Raw genomic sequence first — 23,243 nt, forward strand, 5'->3', positions numbered from 1 at the left:
AGAGGCAAATCCTAACCCTAGGTGAAGGCTGGCTCAGTAGTCCAGGGGTCATAGGTCATCCTGTGACTTGTCCTGCTCTGATCCACTGTCCTGGTTCTGGCCTCTGGGATTTTGCCTTCCACCTGGCATTGAGATTTTAATGCCTGCTGCAGAGCCTGGGTTCTTGATTCCTCTGGCTTCAGCCCCTGCCTCTATAACCTGACCAGGACCCTGGTCTCTTCCAAATCAGGACTCTAACTTGCCTGCATCTGTTTTCTCCAGGTAACACAACCTAAAACGCAGTGCAAACTGGGAGCTTGCTACCTGCCCCTTGTCCTGTCTGACCCACACACCTGTCTGGGTCACTCACATCGTTCCTTCCAACGTTTCCCCACCACTCCATCACCCGCACTTTATCCACTGCCAGTAATCATATTTGCCCATGTATGGGACACCTACCTTTTGGACACCAAAGTTATCTTTGGTACCTTTCTTTCTTTTTCTTTTTTCTCCTTTTCTTTTTCTTTTTTCTTTCTTTTTTTTTGTCTTTAGGACCACACCCACGGCATATGGAGGTTCCCAGGCTAGGGGTCAAGTCGGAGCTGTAGCTGCTGGCCTACACCACAGCCACAGCACCCCCAGATCCTTAACCCACAGAGGTAGGCCAGGGATCGAACCTACATCCTCAAGGATGCTCATCAGATTTGTTTCCGCTGGGCCATGACAGGAACTCCTAGATCTAACACTGAATCTCTCTCAATCACCATGCCACGTGTTGCTTCTCTAAAGATCCACGTGTCCTGCAGCTCTGCCTGCCTGGCAGACCTCCTCCACTGATTTCAACTGGGCACCAATCACAAAGCCTCGCACACAGCAGGCTGACAGGGTGGTGGTGTGGCATGGTGGAGTAAGCATGATGTGAGCATGGGCATCCAGAGCAGACCTAGGTTCAAATCTTTGCTATTCCACTTGCACCAGTTTTTAATGCCCATAGAACTTAAAAGCATTATTGAGGTAGTTCCCTGGTGGCCGAGCGGTTCGGATTCGGCACTTTCACTACTGCAGCCCAGGTTCAATCCCTGGTCTGGGAACTGAGATCCCACATCAAGCCACTGCATGCAGCCCAAAAAACCCAAACAGACAAAGAATAACAACAAAAAATAAAAACAAAACTATTGTTGAAAAATTATATGAGTTACTGTGTCTGGACAAATTTAATAGTTACTTACTAAAATACAAAATTTATTATGCAATAAAATACATCCGTCTTTCTTTCCTGAACTTAGATTTCTTACCAATTTTATTGCGATAGAATCCCCATATCATTCAATCCACTGATTTAAAGGTTTTTAGTATATCCACTGGACTTAGTTTTCTGAAAATGGAATTCTAGTATAAGAGGTATGAGGTTTATTAACAGGTAAAAAGACTTAGGATTTTAGTCAGCCACAATTTTATGTAAATTAATAATGCGATACCATGGCAGTGCCAAAAGAGCCTATGTGGTATTGGGCTGTTTTGATACACATATGACAATCAGAACAAGCAGACTTCGGACAATATTACAAAGCTACAGCAATCAAAGAAGTGTGATATTGGCACAAAAATAGACATATGGATCACTGGAACAGAACAGAGCTTGGAAATAAACCCACACATCTGTGGTCAATTAATTTCTGAAAAAGGAGAAAAGAATATACAATAGAGAATACAGTCTCTTTGACAAGTAGTGTAGGGAGAGCTGGTCAGCCTCCTGTAAATCAATGAAGTTAGAACACACCCTCACATCATACACAAAAACAAACTCAAAATGGCTTAAGATAAATATAAAACAGGAGTTCCCGTCGTGGCGCAGTGGTTAACGAATCCGACTAGGAACCATGAGGTTGCAGGTTCGGTCCCTGCCCTTGCTCAGTGGGTTAACGATCCGGCGTTACCGTGAGCTGTGGTGTAGGTTACAGACGTGGCTCGGATCCCGCGTTGCTGTGGCTCTGGCGTAGGCCAGTGGCTACAGCTCCGATTCAACCCCTAGCCTGGGAACCTCCATATGCCGCGGGAGCAGCCCAAGAAATAGCAACAACAACAACAACAGCAAAAGACAAAAATATATATATATATAAAACATAATACCATAAAACTCCTAGAAGAGAACATAGGCAAAACATTCTCTGACATAAATTGTAGCAATTTTTTTTAGGTCAGTTTCCCAAGACTTACAAATAAAAGCAAAAATAAACAAATGGGACCTAATCAAACTTATAAGCCTCTGCACAGCAAAGGAACCCATAAACAAAACGAAAAGACAACTTATTGACTAGACGAAAATATTTGCATATGATGTGACAGACAAGGGCTTAATTTCCAAAATATATAAACAGCTCATACAACTCAATAACAAAAAGTCAAACAACCTAATTGAAAAATGGGCAGAAGACCTAAATACATATTTCTCAAAAGAAGACATGCAGATGGTACATGAAAAAATGTTCATCGCAAATTATCAAAGAAACACAAATCAAAACCACAATGAGGAGTTCCCGTCATGGCTGAGCAGTTAAGGAAGCCAACTAGTATCCACAAGGACATGGGTTCGATCCCTGGCCTCGCTCAGTGGGTTAAGGATCTGGCGTTGCTGTGAGCTGTGGTGTAGGTTGCAGGCACGGCTTGGATCCCACTTTGCTATGGCTGTGGCATAGGCCAGAAACCACAGCTCCAATTCAGCCCCTAGCATGGGAACCTCTATATGCCATGACTGCAGCCCTAAAAAGACATACACACACACACAAAACAAAAACTACAAGATACCACCTCATGTTGGTCAGAATAGCCATCATTAAAAAGTCTACGAATAACAAATGTTGGAGAGGGTATAGAGAAAAGGGAACCTGCTGCACTCTTGGCAGGAATGTAAGTTGGCACAGCCCGTATGGAAAACAGCATGGAGGTTCCTCAAAAAACTAAAAACACCCATGTGATCCAGCAATTCCACTCCTGGGCACATATCTGGAGAAAACTAAATCAAAAAAAGACATGCAGAGTTCCCGTTGTGGCTCAGTGGTAATAAACCCAGCTAGTATCCATGAGGACGCAGGTTCAATCCCTGGCCTGGCTGAGTGGGCTAAGGATCTGGCATTTCCGTGTGCTGCGGTGCAGGTCGCAGACGTGTCTCAGATCCCGAGTTGCTGTGGCTGTGGTGTAGGCCAGCAACTACAGCTCAAATTGGACCCCTAGCCTGGGAACTTCTATATGCCGTGGGTGTGCCCCTAAAAAAAAGCATGCACCCCTATGTTCATAGCAGCACTATTTACAAGAGCCAAGACATGGAAGCAACCTAAATGTCTATTGACAGAATGGATAAAGAAGATGTGTCATGAATGTGTGTGTGTGTGTATACTCACACATGCATGCACACACACACAGTGGAATGAAATAATGCCATTTGCAGCAACATGGATGTACCTACAGATTATCATACTAAGTGAAGTTAAGTCAGAGAATGACAAATACCATAAGATATTACTTATGGAATCTATTATATGACACAATGAACTTATGGAATCTATTATATGACACAAATGAACTAATTTATGAAACAGAAACAGACCCATAGACATAGAAAACAAACTTATGGTTATCAAAGGGGAAAGCTGAGGGTGGGGAGATAAAATAGGAGTTTGGGATTAGCAGATACAAAGACACAGACTGCTATATATACAGTAAACAAGTTCCTACTATATAGCCAAAAAACTATATATTTAAAAAATTTTCCTTTTTATTTTGCTTTTTAGGGCTGCACCTGCAGCATATGGAAGTTCCCAGGCTAGGGGGCAAATTGGAGCAGCAGCTGCAGCCAATGTAAGATCCAAGCCACATCTGTGACCTACACCACAGCTCTCGGCAGAGCCAGATCCTTAACTCGCTGAGTGAGGCCAGGGATCAAAGCCCCCTCCTCATGGATACTAGTTGGGTTTGTAACATCGCTGAGCCATGATGAGAACTCCCAGAAACTATATTTAATATCCTGTAATAACATATCACAGAAAGGAATATTGTATATATATAACTGAAGCACTTTTTTACTATATACCAGAAATTATACAACATTGTAAATTAACTACACTTTTTAAAATTTTTATTTAATGATTTTTATGTTTTTCCAGTATAGCTGGCTTACAGTGTTCGCTCAATTTTCTACTGTACATCAAGATGACCCAGTCACATATACACAGAAACATTCCTTTTTCTCACATTATCCTGCTCCATCATAAGTGACTAGACATAGTTCCCAATGCTATACAGCAGGATTAAAGCAACTATACGTCAATAAAAAATAAAATAAAATTGGAGTGGGTTTTCCCTTCCTAACCTGAAATACTGTATTTGCTATATTACCTCTTTATTAGCAATTCAGAGAGCAGTGCCTTAGAGCACTCATTCTGTTACGAGTCAAGCTCAAGTAGGCAAAATGATCAAGTAGGTCACCCCTTCTCTACACAAGGCCAGTCATCCAGTTTGGGTGAATCGAATAGTCCATTCTTCCCCTTATTTTCCATTCTCACTCTCTCTGCTTTTTTTTTTTTTTTTGTTTTTTTGTCTTTTGTCTTTTGTTGTTGTTGTTGTTGTTGCTATTTCTTGGGCCGCTCCCGCGGCATATGGAGGTTCCCAGGCTAGGGGTTGAACCGGAGCTGTAGCCACCGGCCTACGCCAGAGCCACAGCAACGCGGGACCCGAGCCGCGTCTGCAACCTACACCACAGCTCACGGTAACGCCGGATCGTTAACCCACTGAGCAAGGGCAGGGACCGAACCCGCAACCTCATGGTTCCTAGTCGGATTCGTTAACCACTGCGCCACGACGGGAACTCCTCTCTCTGCTTTTTAATCAGAGGAAAGAGAAAAGCTCCAAGTTGTCAATATGGCTATTTTATTAGCAGTTCTGATGATAATGGAAATATTCCTGAAATAAGATTGGCATTACCTGATCAGGGGACTGAGCTCATCTTTTCCCCACTCTGTGTTAAGGGACTTCATCTTAGTACCTGAAACTGGCTGTGGTGGAAATATTTGCAGAAATGAGCAAATACCACAGATCAGCAACATAACTGTCAGTCCAGCTCACTGACCTGTGTCCCATGGCTTTAGAGTCCATGACTATGGAGCTGGCACTTTTAATAATGACAGTATTAGGAGTTCTCGTTGGGGCTCAGCAGTAATGAAACTGACCAGTATCCACGAGGGTGCAGGTTCAATCCCTGGCCTTGCTCAGTGGGTTAAGGATCCAGCGTTGCCATGATCTGTGGTGTAGGTTGCAGATGTGGCTCAGATCTGGTGCTGCTGTGGCTATGGTACAGGTCGGCAGCTGAAGCTCTGATTCAACCCCTAGCCTGGGAGCTTCCATATGTTGCAGGCGTGGCCCTAAAGAAGCAATAATAATAATGCTAATGCTAATAATAATAATAATAAATAATGACAGTCTTTCTACTAGATTTTTGGGTCATGTGTCTGTAAAAATGTGTTTATAGACAATGGTATTTAATTTTCATATAAGGGCAATTTGGAATTTTGGTGTAATGTAATTAACTACTTTCAGATGAGTGGAATATTTAGGGGAAAATATTTGGAGAAGACTAGACTCATTCTTAACTGCCTTCTAGGCCACATCTCTTTGTTCTTTAGGAAAACCCATAATAACCATGACCTATACATTTAGAGTCTATGATACACAACTATTTATGGAGAAACCATGTGACAGACTAGGAAGACCCTCTGGAAATGAGAAGATAAAGCTCTCTGCTGGCCAGTGCGTGTCCTGTATCCGTGGCTCCTTGTGCCATCTATCGGATTTTGGAAGAACAATCTCAGCTTTTGAGTCAAATGTAAGACTCCAACACGTATATTCTGCAGCTGGAAAGTATCCACAATCTTCCTTAAGGCAGAACTATTGTAAAAACTTTGCATTGTATAAGTTGTTATGAAGGAAATGACCGTTGACCCAAGATTCTGAAAGTCAACTGATCATTTTTTTAATTATCAACAAGCTCTAGGAATTACAGTTGGCACTTATCAAGTGCTTGCGGTATACTTTGTACTTAAGCACTGTCTTATCTTCATATAACCTTATGAAATAGGTATAAATACTTTAATTTTACATATGGGGAAGTGACGTCAAGTGGTTAAGTGGCTATTAAAGTTTAAAAAAATTAAAAGTTTCTGTCCTTCTAGGAAACAGGGATTACATTGCTACTGCTTTGTATCTAGAGGACATTCCATAAATAGTTGAATCAGTTTTTTAATGTGAACAAATAGAGCACCTTTCTTAATACTTTGAGCCTTTGACCTGTTAGCCTTTTAAGTAGCTTTTATCTAATGGAAAAACAGCATGAATTTCATTTATTTGGCTTTTACACACATTCCAGGGGCATTAACTCTAGAACGACACAGAATTATTTTTCCAATTTTAGAAATAAATTCATGGAGGTTTAGCAGGAATTCAGTTGTCTTTTGATGTTTCCATCACACAAAGTTAAGGCAGAGGTAAGACCAAAAGCCTACATTAAGAAATTAGTAGGAGTTCCCTTGTTGGTGCAGCAGGTTAAGGATCCAGCATTGTCATTGCAGCGGCTCAGGTTGCTACTGTGGGGTGGGTTTGACCTCTAGCCCAGGAACTTTCACATTCCACACATGCAGCCAAAAAAAAAAAAAAAAGAACCTAGTAAAGTTATGACTAGAAAGAAGGGTTCTAGAGTAGTTAGTCTTTAAGAATGACCACAAGTCAGTTCTATTGTGTTGAGAGTGGTACTCAATAGACATAGTTTTGTGCTTACTAATCATTGTACTAGGCATGTGGAAGATGAAACTAAATCTCAATTTTGAGAAGCCTATGGACTTTTAGAGAAGAGATAAGACACATGGACACAAGGAAAGTGAATCTGCAGTACAAAAGCATAAAAAGAAAAGCACACAAAACAGCAGTGGTTATTGGGAAATGATTAATGTAGGCAATAAGCATGGCAGGAACTCAGGAAAGGGAACAATTACATTTGCATAGTTATGCTGACCACAGCATCTTCACAAATATCTTTCCTATGAGCTGTGGGAAGACAATGAAATTTGAGAGGGCACCTGGCTTCCAAAGAGCTTACTTTCTTCCCAGGAGACTTGGGCAGATCACGAGCGGGTTTGTAGGAATAGCCGGAGAGATAGGAGAAGACAGGAGACCTGGGCATCGGGAATGGTGCTGGGAGGGCTCACCTGGCTACTGAACCCGGATATTCTCTGTTATTCATTAGAGATCCTTCTTTTTTGTGCCTCCCCCTTTGCCCTTTCTACCTTTAAGCAAGAGTAGCCTGGAGTTCTTTCTGGGCTTTGCTTTTGAAATGTTTAAGCCCTCCAGAGAACTTAAAGCAGTAGTTCTCAACTTTGGCCCCTCATGGAATCACCTGGGGAGTTTTAAAAACACTGCCACCTGATTCCCACCCCCAACGACTCTAATTTAATTGACCTAGGATGCTCCTTGGGTGATTCCAATGTACAATCAACTCTGAGTGTTACTGACTTCAACGTTTCCTAGACCTGGTAAGACAAAATGAGATTTGCCAGAATGAACAAAATATCTTGGAGAAGCAGAGGAAGTAGGGAGATTCCCTGATCTAATTTAGAAAAATAGCCTTGATTTGTTACCCTGGAGTAGGAGCAATCTGGGTTCTGGCTTTCTGACAGACCCACGGAGGAGCTAAGAAGACTCTAGAGAGAATGCAGTGTGGTGTATCCAGGCCAGTGATTTTCACGCTGCGATATGCACACAAATCACCAGGGAGATCTTATTAAAATGTAGATTCTGACTCAGGGAGGTCCGGATGGGTCCTGAGAGTCTGTATTTCCAAAAAGTTCCTAGTGATCCCAATGTTGCTTGTCAAAGTGGCGAAGATCTGAATGGCCAAGGCTCTAGGCTATCTCCCTTAAGATTTCTGTATCTGGAGTTCCTGCCGCAGCTTAGCAGTTAATGCATCTCACTAGCATCCATGAGGATGCAGGTTCCATCCCTGGCCTCACTCAGCAGGTTAAGGATCCGGTGTTGCTGTAAGCTGTGGTGTAAGTCGGCAGTTGTAGCTCCGATTTGACCCCTAGCCTGGGAACCTCCATATGCTGAGAGTGTGGCCCTAACAAGCAAAAAAAAAAAAAAAAAAAAAAAATTCTGTATCCATCTCAAGCATAGGACGGAGGGAGCCATGACCTGAAGTGTTCCACAGACAGGGACAGTGGACACCCGTGCAGTGACCTGGTTAGACTGATGACTGGGAAGCAGATGGACCTCATTTGCAAAGCCTTCTAGGCTAAAAAGGGAGCATATCCCACCAGGGGATCCTGGCAGATCACAGATGACCCACTCAGAAGGGGCCCAACTCAACCAGAAACCAGAGGGCATTAGAAGCCAGCCGATACAGCCCATCAAAAGTCAGCCTCCAGGGCACAGAGCAAGATGAAGAACAGAGAGCAGATCTGTTGGCAGACACATACAGAAAACCCGGCACAGTCCCTGAGAATGAGGTGAAATGTTCTGCCAGGCCAGCTAGCTTTGTCTGGGCTGCTAAAACAAAATACCAGCGACTGGGTGGCTTATTATGTATAATTTCTTAATACATAATACAGTTCTGGAGACTGGAAAGTCCAAGATCAAAGCATAGCAGAGCTGGTGTCTGGAGAGAGCCTGCTTCTTCTTCTTTTTTTTAACGGCCGCACCTTGGTACATGGAGGTTCCCAGGCTAGGGGTTGAATCGGAGCTGTAGCCACCGGCCTACACCACAGCCACAGCAATGCCAGATCCAAGCTGCGTCTGTGACTTATGTCACAGCTCATGGCAACACCGGATCCTTAACCCACTGAGTGAGGCCAAGGATCGAACCTGCATCCTCATGGATGCTAGTCAGATTCGTTTCAGCTGAGCCACGGCGGGAAGTCTGGGAGCCACTTCTTGGTTTATAGATGGCATTCTTCTCACTGTGTCCTTACACATCGGGAGGGAGGGAGCTCTCTGGGGCCTCTTTTTTAAGGACACTAATTCTGTAACTGAGTAGGACTGTATGGGTCCTTCCCAGAACCACCCCCCACCATGTCCTCTGCTTGCCTCTTGTTTGTAGAAAAGCTGTAGTCTCCCAGGCCTCTCCAGAGTCATGAAAGCCTGGCTCAAGAATGAATGAATGAAATGATGTGAACATATAGTGACAAAAATGGCAGTTGGTCCAGGAGAACTGCTAAGAATTTAAATAGCAAACCAGCCATACGGCAGTCACAGAATTTTCAGTTCCTCTCTGAAGGACCTCAATAATAGTATCTGATGCACATTTCCTGAGTTGTTTTACAGATGCTTTAACCCCCACCAAATGGAAGAAGTTAACTACTTGATGACCATGAGCACTTAGCCCCCAGACCTACTGGAGCCTGAGGATTGAAAACGTTAACCCCTGCTACCTCACCATCAACCCCAAGTCTTTGATTCATAAACCCTGCAACTCCCTCCCCTGGTTGGCTCAGCAGGTTAAGGACCCAGCATGTTTACTGCGGTGGCTTGGGTTGCTACTGTGGCATGGATTTGATCTCTGACCTGGGAACTTCCACATGCTATGGTGGGCTGTGGCCAAAAATGTTTCCATAAACCTATTGGGGAGTTTGGTTCTTTTGAACATGACCTGCCAGTTCTCCTTGCCTGCAATAAACCTTTCTTTGCTCTCAACTCTGACATTTCAGTTGGGCTTCACTGTGGGTTGAGCACACGAACTTGGGATCGACAGCAATTCCAACCTGAGGGCTTCAGCCTAACAACCCAACCACCTCCCAAAGGCCCCACGTGTCATACCATCACACTGAAGGTTAGGGTTCATTGTGTGAATTTTGGGGGAGACACAAACATTCAGCCTAGGAGCCCAATGAAAGCTCAGCCTCTATGAGAAATTAAGTTGGTATAAAAAAGAAAGAAAATGACACCAAAGTTTGCATCTGAAATACATACCCCTTAGAGACAAGAGCTTATCTGAAGCGTAAATCCTGGTGAGTGGCAGATGGATTGCAACCCCAGTAGCAAAGCTTGGGGGACAATGGTTGTGACTCTGTTGGAGAACCAGTGGGCAAAGAGGTGAGTTTCAGAGGCTGCTGCTTTCAAGAATATGTTGGGAATAAGCCACACATGCTCTCCAACCTGCCAACAGATGACTAGTTATATTGGCCAACAAGATGGCTTTCTCTGAGCTTCTCAGAAAAACACTGAGAAAGGCAAGGGTATGGCAAGTTAACTTTAGGGCACCACCTCACACACTGACTTTCTTAAAATTGAAACTAAACCTCTGACCATCTTTCTGGGAAAAGAAAGGCGCAAACCTGAGGAACTCCAATGCGGAGCAAAACAAAAAACCTATTTAGAACTGGTCTTGGCCAGCTCGAAATGTAGCAACAGTGGGTTCTGAGGTTTAACCTGAACACCTGTGAAGTTTCCTAGCATTGGAAGTTTGGCAAAGGAAGAAGTGGGTGGAGATGGCTACCAGCTTTGAGATGTGGTGAAGGGGACTGAGGGGGAAGGGTTCAGCAACACCTCTTCAAACCTGGCCAGATAGAACAGCTGTAAGTTTCCTAGGAAGCACACAGAACTCCAACTGGCACTTCATGGTTCTTTGGAAACCTAGGCGGGAGCTCCTTGTGCAGGCTCCCTAAGAATAGGCTGCCAAGGCAGAGGGACTCTGGGTCCCCGCACCTGCCTGCACGTGCCTTTATCTGTCACTAGTGCAAAGGCCTGGTGACATGTTAGGAGAAACAGTGTGATGGTATGACAGGTGGGGCCTTTGGGAGGTGGTTGGGTCATTAGGCTGAAGCCCTCTTTGCCCACCAGTTCTTCCTTTGGACAAGGAAGCAGAGTTATAAATAGAGTCCAGGTCTTCTTGACCTTGACTTTTATGGCTCACACTATTACAGTGTCTCAGAAGTGGAAGGGTTTTGACATTGTACTGGGCCTTGATTAAGGAAATGAAACCACAACTAGTCCTGATCATCAGAAATTGTTCTGAGACCTAAAACATATTAAGTGCCAAAATAAATCCCAGGTTAATTTAAAAGTGAAAGAATAAATATTACGACAAAAGAATTAGAAGAAAGCATGGGCAAATATTTAGGTAATCCTAAGGTGGCCAAGGCCTGTCTAAACACAAAAGCAAAAAGGACAAAATTAAAGGTTTAAAAAACATATATATTTTACATATATATACATATATATTTACACACATGTACACACATATATATACATATATATTAAATTAAATATTCTTATATGACTAAAAATCATCAAAAAATTAACAGCAGGAGTTCCTGTCGTGGCTCAGTGGTTAACGAATCCGCCTAGGAACCATGAAGTTGCGAGTTCGATCCCTGGCCTCGCTCAGTGGGTTAATGATATGGCATTGTGGTGAGCTGTGGCGTATGTTGCAGACACGGCTCAGATCCTGTGGTGCTGTGGCTGTGGTGTAGGCCGGCAGCTACAGATCCAATTTGACCGCTAGCCTGGGAACCTCCATATGCCCCAGGAGCGGCCCTAGAAAAGGCCAAAAAAAAAAAAAAAAAAAAAAAAGACAAAAAAAAAATCAACAGCAAACAAGTTGGGGAAAATATTTGCAACATCTATGATCATAGTTAATATCCTTAACATAAAAGGACTTTTTTTTTTTTTTTTTTTGTATTTTTAGGGCCCCACCTGCAGCATATGGAGGTTCCCAGGCTAGGGGTCGAATTAGAGCTATAGCTGCTGGCCTACACCACAGCCACAGCAACGCCAGATCCAAGCCACACCTGCAAACTACACCACAGCTTGAGGCAACATTGGATCCTCAACCCACTGAGCAAGGCCAGGGATCAAATCTGCATCCTCATGGATGCTAGTCGGGTTCGTTTCCACTGAGCCATGATGGGAGCTCTGACAAAATTTTTAACGTGGTTAATTTTATGTGTATTTTACTACAATGAAAAATGGAGGGTAAAAGGATAGAAGTTATGCGCAAAGAGCTGAGATCTTGGATAGAAAGAAGAGATTGAGCTTACAGGGAAATTAATTTCCTTTATTTATTTGGCCTTGCTTGCAGCACGTGGAAGTTCCCAGGCCAGGAATCGGACAAGCCTCTGCAGTACAATGTCAGATACTTAGCCCACTGTGCCACAAGGAGATTTTGAATTTCCTTTACTACTCTGTCTTATCCCTGCAAGTGTTCAGAGACTTTCCAGATTAGTTCCCAAACTCTAGGATATGGTGAAGTTTTTGCTTCTTTTTGTTATCTATGGGAAAATAAGAAGACAGCCTAGTGAGTGTCTACAAAAAATTAAATGTTTTTGATGTTAAGAAAAGCCTGAGAGTAGTCTTTCATACCTGTTTGTTTCAGGTTTTTTTGTTTTTTTTTTCAATTGGTGATGATAGTGTAAGGTAAGTTTGCAAAGAAGAGAATGTGCACACACCTCTAAAATGTCTTCATTTGGCACACAAGTGAGCTGACAACACAACATAGTCCCTCCATTTAGGGGAAAATAATGACAAATCCAGACATTTGCAAAAAACTGCTCTCAATTTTCATGGATGACTTAACAGCAAAATTTCATTTACTATTCCATAATACATGGTATTCTGATAAAAATACCATTTCTTTCTTTTGGATTGACTGAGATAGGGAAAAAACATAATATCCAATAATGTCAAGGATGCAAAGAAAGGGGCATTCTCAAGCATTTATATCTGGATCGTAAATTGGTTTGACTTTCTGGAGAGTAAAAGTAATTTGGCAGTTTATATTATAAACCTTAAAATGTGCTGAACTTTTGATTCAGTAGTTCCTCCTTTAGGAATTTATCCTAAGGAAATAATCAAGATGGACAAGACTCAGCCACAAAAATGCTTCTTAGAGTGCTATTTCAATAGTGAAAAATTGGCAAATGGAGTACTATGTGTTAAGATTTGACAGAGCTGGTTGGTGGGTTGAGGGATCTTCATTATTGTATTCGTTTTCTATTTTCACTATAACAAATTGCCATAAAGTTAGTGGCTTTTTTATTTTATTGTCTTTTTGCCATTTCTTGGGCCGCTCCCACGGCACATGGAGGTTCCCAGGTTAGGAGTCTAATCGGAGCTTTAGCCACAGCAAGGAGGGATCAGAGCCGCATCTGCAACCTACACTGCAGCTCACCACAACGCCAGATCCTTAACCCACTGAGCAAGGCCAGGGATCAAACCTGCAACCTCATGGTTCCTAGTCAGATTCGTTAATCACTGAGCCACAATGGGAACTCCAAGCAATCTTAATTACACTTGCCATATAACCACACATTCTAGGGATGAAAACATTATCTTTGGAGGCTATGATTCTGCATATGCAATTGTATTAATCCATGTACTTATCTGTCTGAAAATATATTAACTAATATTTTCAATAGTATAAAAAAAACCCCAGCCCTAGTGTCCAATTTAGCGTATGGATGAAAAGAGGATTATTCACAGGATGAATGCTATGTGCCCATTAGAAGTCATAATGTAGGATAATATAGAGTGCCGGAGTGATGTTCATTATACAGTAATGGGGGGCAAGTCTATAAAAGAATATGCGCAAGAGATATGAATTACGTAAAACCAAACCCCAAACATATATGCAACTGACTAAAAAAATGTTTGGAAGGCTATAGGTCAAAATATTAAAATGTTTACTTCTCAACGGTGAGTTTAAATTTCTTCTCTTTTTCTTCACTTTCCTAAATGTGTATTACACATGGATTATTTTTTCGAAGAGAAATAAAAGCTGATCGAGAATGTCTATTTTGGACACTTTTCTGGTCAAGCGCCTCCCTGTTTTCTAAGCTTTTGATCAGACTCGCTCACACCCAATCCACAGGACTGTCCTCCTCAGCAAAAACATTTCAAGTCTGGCTATCGGTGACACTCAACCGTTTTTTCAGCCTGAGCTGTTCGCTCTGCAAAGTGTGATCCCCAGTATAGAAAGGAGAACAAAGCCCGGCAGCGAATCGGTGCTCGTTAAAACCGTTTTCAGGGCCAGGCAAACCCAAGGCACAGCAGCATCCCGCAAAGAATTTAACAACCGGTACCTTGGAAGCCAGATGAGCAAGTATACGAGTCTTTTATAATCTCACTGGCACATTTTAATGGTTTTAATTAATCACAGTTTTTAATACACACACGAACAGAACATAGGCATCTCCCACGTGCCCGCCCGCAGAGCGGCAGGAGAGTGGAGGGCTTGGCGTGGGGTTCTCGGACCAGCCACTCAGCGTGCCCAGCCAGGTCCGCTCTGCAGTGGTTGCCTGCGCTCCAGAGGCCCAACGTGGCTCCCTACCCGCCATACACCAGTTGAGCCTGGCCCCTGGCACCACCGGCCCGGTGTGAAGCTTTGAGGGCCGCGGCCCTAGCCTAGGGACGCGCTAGGATCTCGGGCTTTGGGAGCTCGGATGGGCGTGCCCCTCCGCACCTCCCCTAGACGGGTCGCGGGGATCGCGGCCGGAGCCCGCTCCCACCACCGAGAGGAGAGCCTAGAGTGGACGCGCCCGCCGCTCCTCCCAGCCTCCTCTATCCCGGAAGTTGACGCCGCGCTCCAGGTCGCGTGCGGCTCGCCGAGGGTATAGCATAGCTGTCTGGAAGGGCTGTGCTTTGCAAAAGGATCAACATGCCTGTGAGTTGTTTACTTTCAGGCTTCGCTTTGGTTTTGGCCGTCTCCATCGGCCGAGGGGTCCCTGGGGTGGGCTAGCTCGATGTCTCCGCGGGCCCCCGGGGTTCCCTGCCGATCGCGGCTCGGCAGCGCCGATCAAGCGGCTCTTTTCGCGCGTGGCGGACTTGTTGGGACTTGTCCGGGCGGCGCGGCGTGTCGGGCCCTGCTTGGGCGTGGAGCGCACGGTCTGGAGTCGGTGGCTGGGAGGGGACAGCTCCCGAGTAACTTAACTCTGCTCTCTTGGGTTCCGGTGCGCACCCGCGAGGCTTCTTGCTCTCCTTTCGCTTCGTGGTTCTTGCCTCCTCTGCCTTTTCCGTAGAAATTTCCTACTTGTTTCCTTTTTAAAAACTGTCTTCGCTGTTGCCATACACATTAACTCTATCTAGGACAGTCATGCGTCAGGCACTTAAGAGTTCTTGTCAGATCAGATGTTGAACCCTGGGGGCAGAAATCATCTCGATGTTGGCACTATCGGATCTACCTCGGCGATTTCTACTCTCGGCGGGTTCAGGGATCACGTTCTTACTTAACACCCGAGTTTTATTTTCACTGGAGACTGTTGTTAAAGTGAAGAAGAACGGCTCTGACCTTACCATATGTTTCCCGATCGTCGTAAAGCCCCTTTATGGGACTTGGAGAACACAAGCATTATAAAAAGTATTAGTGAAAGTTAACAGCCTTTAAACAATTTTATATATATATATATATATATATATGTAGAGAGAGAGAGCGCGCGCCTCTTCTGAGTATGACTGTTATTCTATTTTTGCATGTATATCTCGCCCATGATTAAATCTGCCAGAGTTGTGGTTTCATTCTAGTAGTAATAATATGCTTTTTTATTCAGTTGGCTAGAGATTTACTGCATCCTTCCTTGGAAGAGGAGAAGAAAAAACATAAAAAGAAACGTCTGGTTCAGAGTCCAAATTCTTACTTTATGGATGTAAAATGTCCAGGTAAAATTTCAAACCTTAATACTTTTTAAAGGAAAATTTCTGTAAGGATTATTTAGTGTGTTGTGTAGTGTTTAGATATAGGACCCTGGGTTGCATAGAAGTGGGATTAAATAATTGGAGTGTCATAAGGGTTATTTCCATAATAAACCACTGTGGAAACATTTGGGGGAGGGGTGTCAGAACATGGGACTCCAAAGCGGACATGATGTTTAACTTATTAAATCTTTAAGCTGTTCAGATGATGAGTTTTCTTTTTCAATATGCAGTGACAAGTATATTGATTCTTCAGTATAAAGCTGTGGGGCTCAACAGCATGGCCATTATTCAGGTGTAAACACTTCATGATTCTTTATTCGTATGTATTGGGAAATGATCATCACAATGTTTAGTTAATATCTGTCACCATGATTATAAAAATTTTTTTCTTATAAGAACTTTTAAGATATACTCTTAGCAATTTTCACATATTCAATACATTCAATACAGTATTATTAACTATAGCCACTATCATGCTGTATTTTAAAAAAAAAATTTTTTTTTAAGGCTGCACCTGTGTCATATGGAGGTTCCCATGCTAGGGGTTGAATCAGAGCAGCAGTTGCTGGCCCATACCACAGCCACAGCAATGCAGGATTCAAGCCTCATCTTTGGCCTACACCACAGCTCACAGCAAAACACTGGATCCCTGACCTACTGAGCAGATCCCTAACCTACTGAGCAAGGCCAGGGATCAAACTCCAGTCCTTGGCTCCTAGTTGGGTTTGTTACCACTGAGCTAACAACAGGAAGCTCCACCATGCTGTATCTTCACGTATAAAATATATACCAGATTTTGAAGATGTAGAATGGGGATAAAAAGCTTTGATTTACATGTTGAAATGATAATCTTTTTGAAGTGTTGAGTTCAATAGAATATATTATTTTTACCTTAAAAAAAAAAAAGATAAATTTTTTTGGGCCACACCCACAGCATGTGGAAGTACCCCGGCCAAGGATCAAACCTGTGCCATAGACCCAACCCATGCTGCTGCAGTGATATGCCCAACACTTAACCCATTGACCACAACAGAACTCCAAAATCTTGGCTACTCCAAAACCTTTTTAATGTAGCTACTAGTAGAAAAGTTTAAGCTGCATGTATGACTTGCTACTGCACGGCACTGAAGTTCCTAATCTTTTAAAGTTCCTAACCTACTACAAGGTCTTTAGTAGAAATGTGTTGAACAGGTGCTGGGATTTCCTTCTGCTTTTCATTTTTAACACTGCCTTTTTTTTAGGTTGCTACAAAATTACCACGGTTTTCAGCCATGCTCAGACAGTGGTGCTTTGTGTAGGTTGTTCAACAGTGTTGTGCCAGCCGACAGGAGGGAAGGCCAGACTCACAGAAGGTAAATAATTTAGCATTTGCTAACCCAGTGATGAAATTTTATGATTTCAGAGTCTCTCTCTTTACTAAAAATCAGTTTAAAAGAAATCTTAAACTCGTAATTACCAAAATAATTTAAAAAATTTTAGGAGTTCCTGTTGTGGCACAGTGGAAATGAATCCGACTAAGAACTGTGAGGTTTCGGGTTTGATCCCTGAACTTGCTCACTGGGTTAAGGATCTGGCATTGCTGTGAGCTATGGTGTAGGCCAATGGCTACAGTTCTGATTAGACCCCTAGCCAGGGAACCTCCATATGCCATGGGTACAGCCCTAAAGGACAAAAAGATAAAAATAATAATAATAGTAAATAAATTGCACTCTTTTAAAAAAATTTTATTGAAGTATAGTTGATTTAATTTCTGCTGTATAGCATAGTGATTCAGTTATGCATACAAATATATATTATGTATAATGTGTGTGTATATACACACACACACATACATACATACATATATACACACACACTTTTTTCAGGGGGGAGTGGCATATGGGAGTTTCAGGGCCAGGAATCAAATCTGAGCCAAAGTTGTGGCAGTGCCACATCCTTTAATCCACTGCACTGGGCTGGGGAGTGAAACTGCACCTCCACAGCAACCTGAGCCACTGCAGTAGGACTCTTAACCGACTGTGCTATAGCAGGAACTCCTGTGCTCTTTTTTTTTTTTTAATATTATTTTTCATTATGGTTTATCATAGGATATTGAACATAGTTCTCTGTTATACAGTAGGACCTTGTTTAACTCCTCCATGTGTAAAAGCTTACATCTGCTAACCCCAACCTCCCACTCCATCCCTCCCCAAAATAATATTTATATTTCACTATGTGCTGTTTTAGTAAAGAGATGCCCTGTTCAATTGGATAAGTTTGTACTTTTGACCTTGCAAATAATTTCTTTAACTATTACTTTTCTTAGTTTAGAATACCTAATTCTGTTCTACTTAGTTAATTTGCCAAACTTGGAATATTGGACATAAATCCGATTGGAGCAAAAGAATCACTACATATAGATTTCTGAAAACATAGGATTTAAAAATTTCTCCTGTAAATATTGCTTCATATGTATTTGGTACATATGATTTAAGATGGGTTTTAATCATTGCTAGCTGAGCAATAGATTACTATAATTGAAATGTCAGAGGTTTGATTTCTCTGAGCAACTACTTATGGTTAATATCTAATATTAATTCTTGCACTTCTGTGTACTAATAAAAAATACTTTTGTATATAATTCTCTTTTTTCTTTATGCTTTTTAGGGCCACCCCTGCGGCATATGCAAGTTCCCAGGCTAGGGTCAAATTGGAGCTACAGCTGCTGGCCTATGCCACAGCTACAGCAACGCCAGATCTGAGCTGCATCTGCGACCTACCCCACAGCTCACAGCAATGCTGGATCACCCACTGAGTGAGCCCAGGGATCAAACCCATGTCATAGTTACCAGTTGGGTTTGTAACCTGCTGAGCCACAATGGGAACACCTCTGTATAATTCTCCATAATAGTACTTATTGATTTATAATTCCATAATGATATTTGAAATCTGCTTTTGATATTTTGGGGAACTATGAATTTCATGTTATTCTCACTGGAAGAGTTATAAGTGGATTGGCATAAATCCAGGATCTATTTGCGTGACCTGGTGAGATCTCTGAAGTCATCATATGATATTTAAATATAGTATTATGCTTAAAAATGTACTTGCAAGATTTCCAAAACCTTTATATCATGCTATGATCCTAGAATTTTGTGCCTGTGTGCTGACAGATGATTAAAAGGGTATGTCTCTTTCCTAATAGGTCTGAAATGAACTCTAATCAGAATTACAACATTTGAGGAACAGGAGTGACAGTTATAGTCACACCAGAGTAAATTTAAATATAAAAGATTTCTTTTTAGCACAGTTCTGGTATAAAAGAATAAATAACCTATATATGAATATTAATCTAAATTAGTATTGCTAAAACTTAAGTGTTTTATATAAAAAGTACTTTTTGTCATTAAGACTCTATACCAGAGATAGAAGAGACTTGTTTTTAATGCTCTTGTGATTTCCTTTGCAGGATGTTCATTTAGAAGAAAGCAACACTAAAGATGCACACAACCTTTTGAATTTCGTTCTATCGCAGAAAGCCTTATCAGTTCAATAAATCTAGTTAATCTACCAAGATAATGTCATTAGGTTCAATTTTATAAGGAATACAATAGCACTCTCATATTTTGGTGTTAGTTTTTCAATAAAGTTTTGATTATGGGCTACTTAACTCTTTTTCTTTTTTTCAAGTATATGTGAGTATACTATACACATATATATACTGTGTATGTGAATTTTGGCTTAACTTTATTATTGTGGGGCCATGCCTGCAGCATGTTCCAGGGCCAGGGGTTAAACCTGTGCCACAGCAGTGACAACACCAGATCCTTAACCCCCTGAGCTAAGAACATAGCTTAAACATTTTAAAAAGGATATTCTGATTAGTTTGTGTCTCATTTCAAGAGCAGGAACCCTGAATATTTGATTTTTCAGTCCTTTACCAAATTGCTATAAAGGGGCTAAATGGAAAGAAGCATTATTTATTAATTCTAAATATAGTTTTGGTATTGTAACTATGTATGGAGATATTTATAGAAGTATGTTTAATGCAGTAACAATCCTAGTGTAATGCCTTGGATATATGTGCCCATAACATACTACATAATTTAGTACCAGTAACTGCAGTGGGGGTATGAGTTATAGGAAGCTTTTTTAGGTGAAGAAAATTTGAGAGGGAGAATTAAGAGTAGCATGATTTAGCTTAGTATGTCTTGGCTGGGGCAGTAGATGTTGAATTCTCTGCTCCAGACAGGTGAGCACTCCTGACTATAAAATGTGTTGAGTGGCTCTGTTACCTTGTCATTTTTATGGTTTATGAAGCTGAGTAGTTAGGAAATAGAGTGTATTTCTGTCTTCAGTCCCTCCATGACTGCTCCTTAGACTGGGAAGATAACTGCTTCTCATTCAACCTGTTGCCTTTAAGGAAGGTACTTAAAGACAGCCATTTTCTATCAAGAGATATTCCTGCATATACACTCCCAATCCGAGACACAAATCCTTTAACATAATCAATCATATCTCAGAGGAATGTTGCATTGAGGATTGAAGAACTATGGATAGTTTGGGATGTATTTAATAATATGGGGAAGTAGCTAACTCAAGAGCTTCCCTAGCTTTCTTGCTTTATGGCATCCTTATAGAGTCTCAGTAAGTTTTTCACACAGCCCCTTGGCCAAAAGAAATATCTAACAGTTGGAGTTCCCTGTTTGCCTAGTGGTTAAGGACCCAGTATAGTCACTGCTGTGGCTTGGGATTGCCCACCCCAAAATATTTAACAGTTAATTTATTAAGTAGTTAGGTTCTAATAACTTTTGAAAAGGTGAGGTTCTAACAACTTTTCAAACAGCCATTTGAAAAAAAAAACCATGTAAATTAAAAGCAAAAGTGATCATTTTTATCTCATTCCTAAATGACCTACTAATGGAATAAATGTGCCTTTTGGGCATTGCATTTTCTCAAAATTGGGTCAGAATGGACACTGCCATCCTCATTTCATCTACACTGATATTTCTTGGCCACACCCGCAGCATGTGGAAGTTCCCACGCCAGGGATCAAACCTGTGTCACAGCAGCAACCCAGGTGCTGCAGTGACAACACCATGTCATTAACCCACTGTACCACAAGGGAATTCCCTACATTGATTTTTGCATAGTACTCTTTAGCACAGCAATGGCCCCAAAACCAACTTCACCAAGATACATCATCAAAGGGAATGTGGTGCTATCTAATATAACAGAACTACCTGGAACTAGAAGTTTGCATAGTATCCAACAGACTTCAAGTATAAATGTTTTTCCCATGGTGCCCCGAGGCACCTAAGCTTGCACAGTTTAGGAACCTTGGTTCCAAGGAGAGCCAGTGGGGAAGATGGATATGGAAATATTCCCATATGGATATGGAAAGGAGCAAAACCTATGGTAACTAGGGAGCAGATTCCTGAAAAATTTCTCGGAAATAGTATCAAAAGAAAGAATGTTTTCCTCTAATACTATTGTTTATATTGACATCTTTTTTTTTGTCTTTTTTATGGCTGCACCCGAGGCATTTCGAATCCAGGCTAGGGGTTGAATTGGAGCTGTAGCCACTGGCCTACATCACAGTCACAGCAATGCAGGATCCAAGCTGCGTCTGTGACCTACACCACAGCTCATGGCGACACCAGATCCTTAACCCACTGAGCAAGGCCAGGGATCCAACCTGCATCCTCTTGAATACTAGTCAGATTCATTTCCACTGAGCGACGACGGGAACTCCACTTCATTTTTTAATGTAAATGCATTTTTAAAGGAAAGCTTACATCTTCCATAAATTAAAAAGTTACAGAATATAAAGATAAATAAAAATAAAGGGAAATTCTTGGCTTCTGATCTGATTGGGTAACAAATGATTTCTTATCTGATTGCCCTGTAAGTCATCTGATAAAGTTCAGATTTTTGAGATATACTGTAGATACCATAAAGTTCAACACTTTACAATGTAAACTGCAGTGGTTTTTTAGTATATTCACAACATTGTGGAACCACTACCACTATCTAATCCCAGACAATTTTCATCACTCCAAAAAGAAACCCCATACTCAGTAGCATTCACTCCCCACTGCTTCCTTCTCCCAGCTCCTGACAACCACTAATATACTTTCTAGCTCCTTGAATTTGCCTATCTTGTACATTTTATATAAATGGGATCATATAATATGTAGCCTGTTGTGTCTGGCTTCCTTTGCTAGCATAATGTATGTCATAGCCATTCATGCATGTATTAGCACCTCATTCCCTATTTTGACTGACTTGTATCCTGTAGTAAGAGTATGCAACATTTTGTTTATCTATTATCAGTTAGTGGACATTTGGGTTGTTTTCACTTTTTGGCTATTATGAATAATGCTTCTGTGAGCTGTGTGTACAAGTTTTTGTGTAGACATATTTTTAAGTTCCAAGGGGTGTTATACCTTAGAATTGCTGGGTCATATAGTAATTCTGTATTTAGGTTTTGAGGAATTGCCTGTTTTACAAAGTGGCTACATCATTTTACAAACCTGCTAGCAATGCACAAGTATTCCAATTTCTCTTCCTTCTTGCCAATACTTGTTATTGTCTGTTTTTTGATTGTAGCCATCTTAGTCTGTGTGAAGAGTTCTCTCATTAGTGTTTGATATACGTTTCCCTGATGACAAGTGATGTTGACCGTATTTAAATGTGCTTATTGGCCATTTGTATATCTTCTTTAGAGAAATGTCTGTTCAGATCTTTGTTACCTTGTAATAAGAATTCTTATGTATTCTACATACCAATCCCTTATATACATTATTTGCAAATCTTTTCTCTCATTCTGTAGGTTGTCTTTTTTACCATTTGTCCTTAGAAACACAAACATTTTATTTTATTTTTTTCTTTTTTTGGCCACCCCCGTGGTATATGGAAGTTCCCAGGCCAGGGATTGAATCTGAGCCAGAGCTGCAACCTACACTGCAACTGTAGCAATGCCAGGATCCTTAACCTACTATACCAGGCTGGGGATCAAACCAGGGGTTCTACAGAGACAAGCCAGATTATTAACCCACTGCACCACATCAGGAACTCCCCAAATATTTTAAATTTTTATGAAGTTAATCTAATTTTTATTGTTTCTTGTCTTTTGGTATCATATCTAAGAAATTATTGCCTAAACCAAGTTCACAGAGATTTGTGCTTATTTTCTTCTAGGAGTGTTACAGTTTCAGTTCTTATATTTTAGGTTTGAATTTTGCATATGGTGTGAAGCAGGGGTCCAACCCCCATTCACTAATTCTTTTCAATGGCTGCACAAGTTTGTGGTGTGGAAGTGCCATAATTTATTCATCATTATTCTATTGAGGGCCACTTTTTTCTAGTTTTTTTCTACTATAATCAGTGCTGCCATAAACATTTAAATATGTTCTTATTAACAGTGTTTTCATTTCTTTGGGTTAGATTTCCAGGAATGGGACTGCTCCTTGGCAAGATACTGTATTTTTAACAAGGGATTGCTTTTTATTACCAATATATGAAAATATTTTCTCCCTCTCCACCTCTTCCATTAATAA

The 23,243-nt window shown here is 41.5% G+C and overlaps 1 protein-coding gene across 1 annotated transcript; it reads left to right on the forward strand.

Annotated features, from left to right (window-relative positions):
* Window positions 1-14,579: 14,579 nt before the first annotated feature.
* Window positions 14,580-19,351, forward strand: RPS27L (ribosomal protein S27 like). Its single transcript, XM_003480338.4, has 4 exons — window positions 14,580-14,674; window positions 15,558-15,666; window positions 16,944-17,054; window positions 19,151-19,351. Exons 1-4 carry the CDS (start codon window positions 14,669-14,671, stop codon window positions 19,177-19,179), a joined length of 255 nt encoding a protein of 84 aa, XP_003480386.1. The 5' UTR covers window positions 14,580-14,668; the 3' UTR covers window positions 19,180-19,351.
* Window positions 19,352-23,243: the final 3,892 nt, after the last annotated feature.

The sequence above is a fragment of the Sus scrofa genome, chromosome 1 (genome assembly GCF_054392235.1).
Source record: "Sus scrofa isolate SSC_HxYL_T2T_F1_AM1 chromosome 1, Sscrofa_HxYL_maternal_Yorkshire_Landrace_v2.0, whole genome shotgun sequence".
NCBI classification, from domain to species: Eukaryota; Metazoa; Chordata; class Mammalia; order Artiodactyla; family Suidae; genus Sus; species Sus scrofa.

Bases quoted from the DNA above. Each gene is read 5' to 3' on its own strand.
- RPS27L (XM_003480338.4), top strand. The intron at 15,667-16,943 runs GTAAAATTTCAA...CCTTTTTTTTAG, and splicing joins TATGGATGTAAAATGTCCAG to GTTGCTACAAAATTACCACG. The intron at 17,055-19,150 runs GTAAATAATTTA...TTTCCTTTGCAG, and splicing joins GAAGGCCAGACTCACAGAAG to GATGTTCATTTAGAAGAAAG.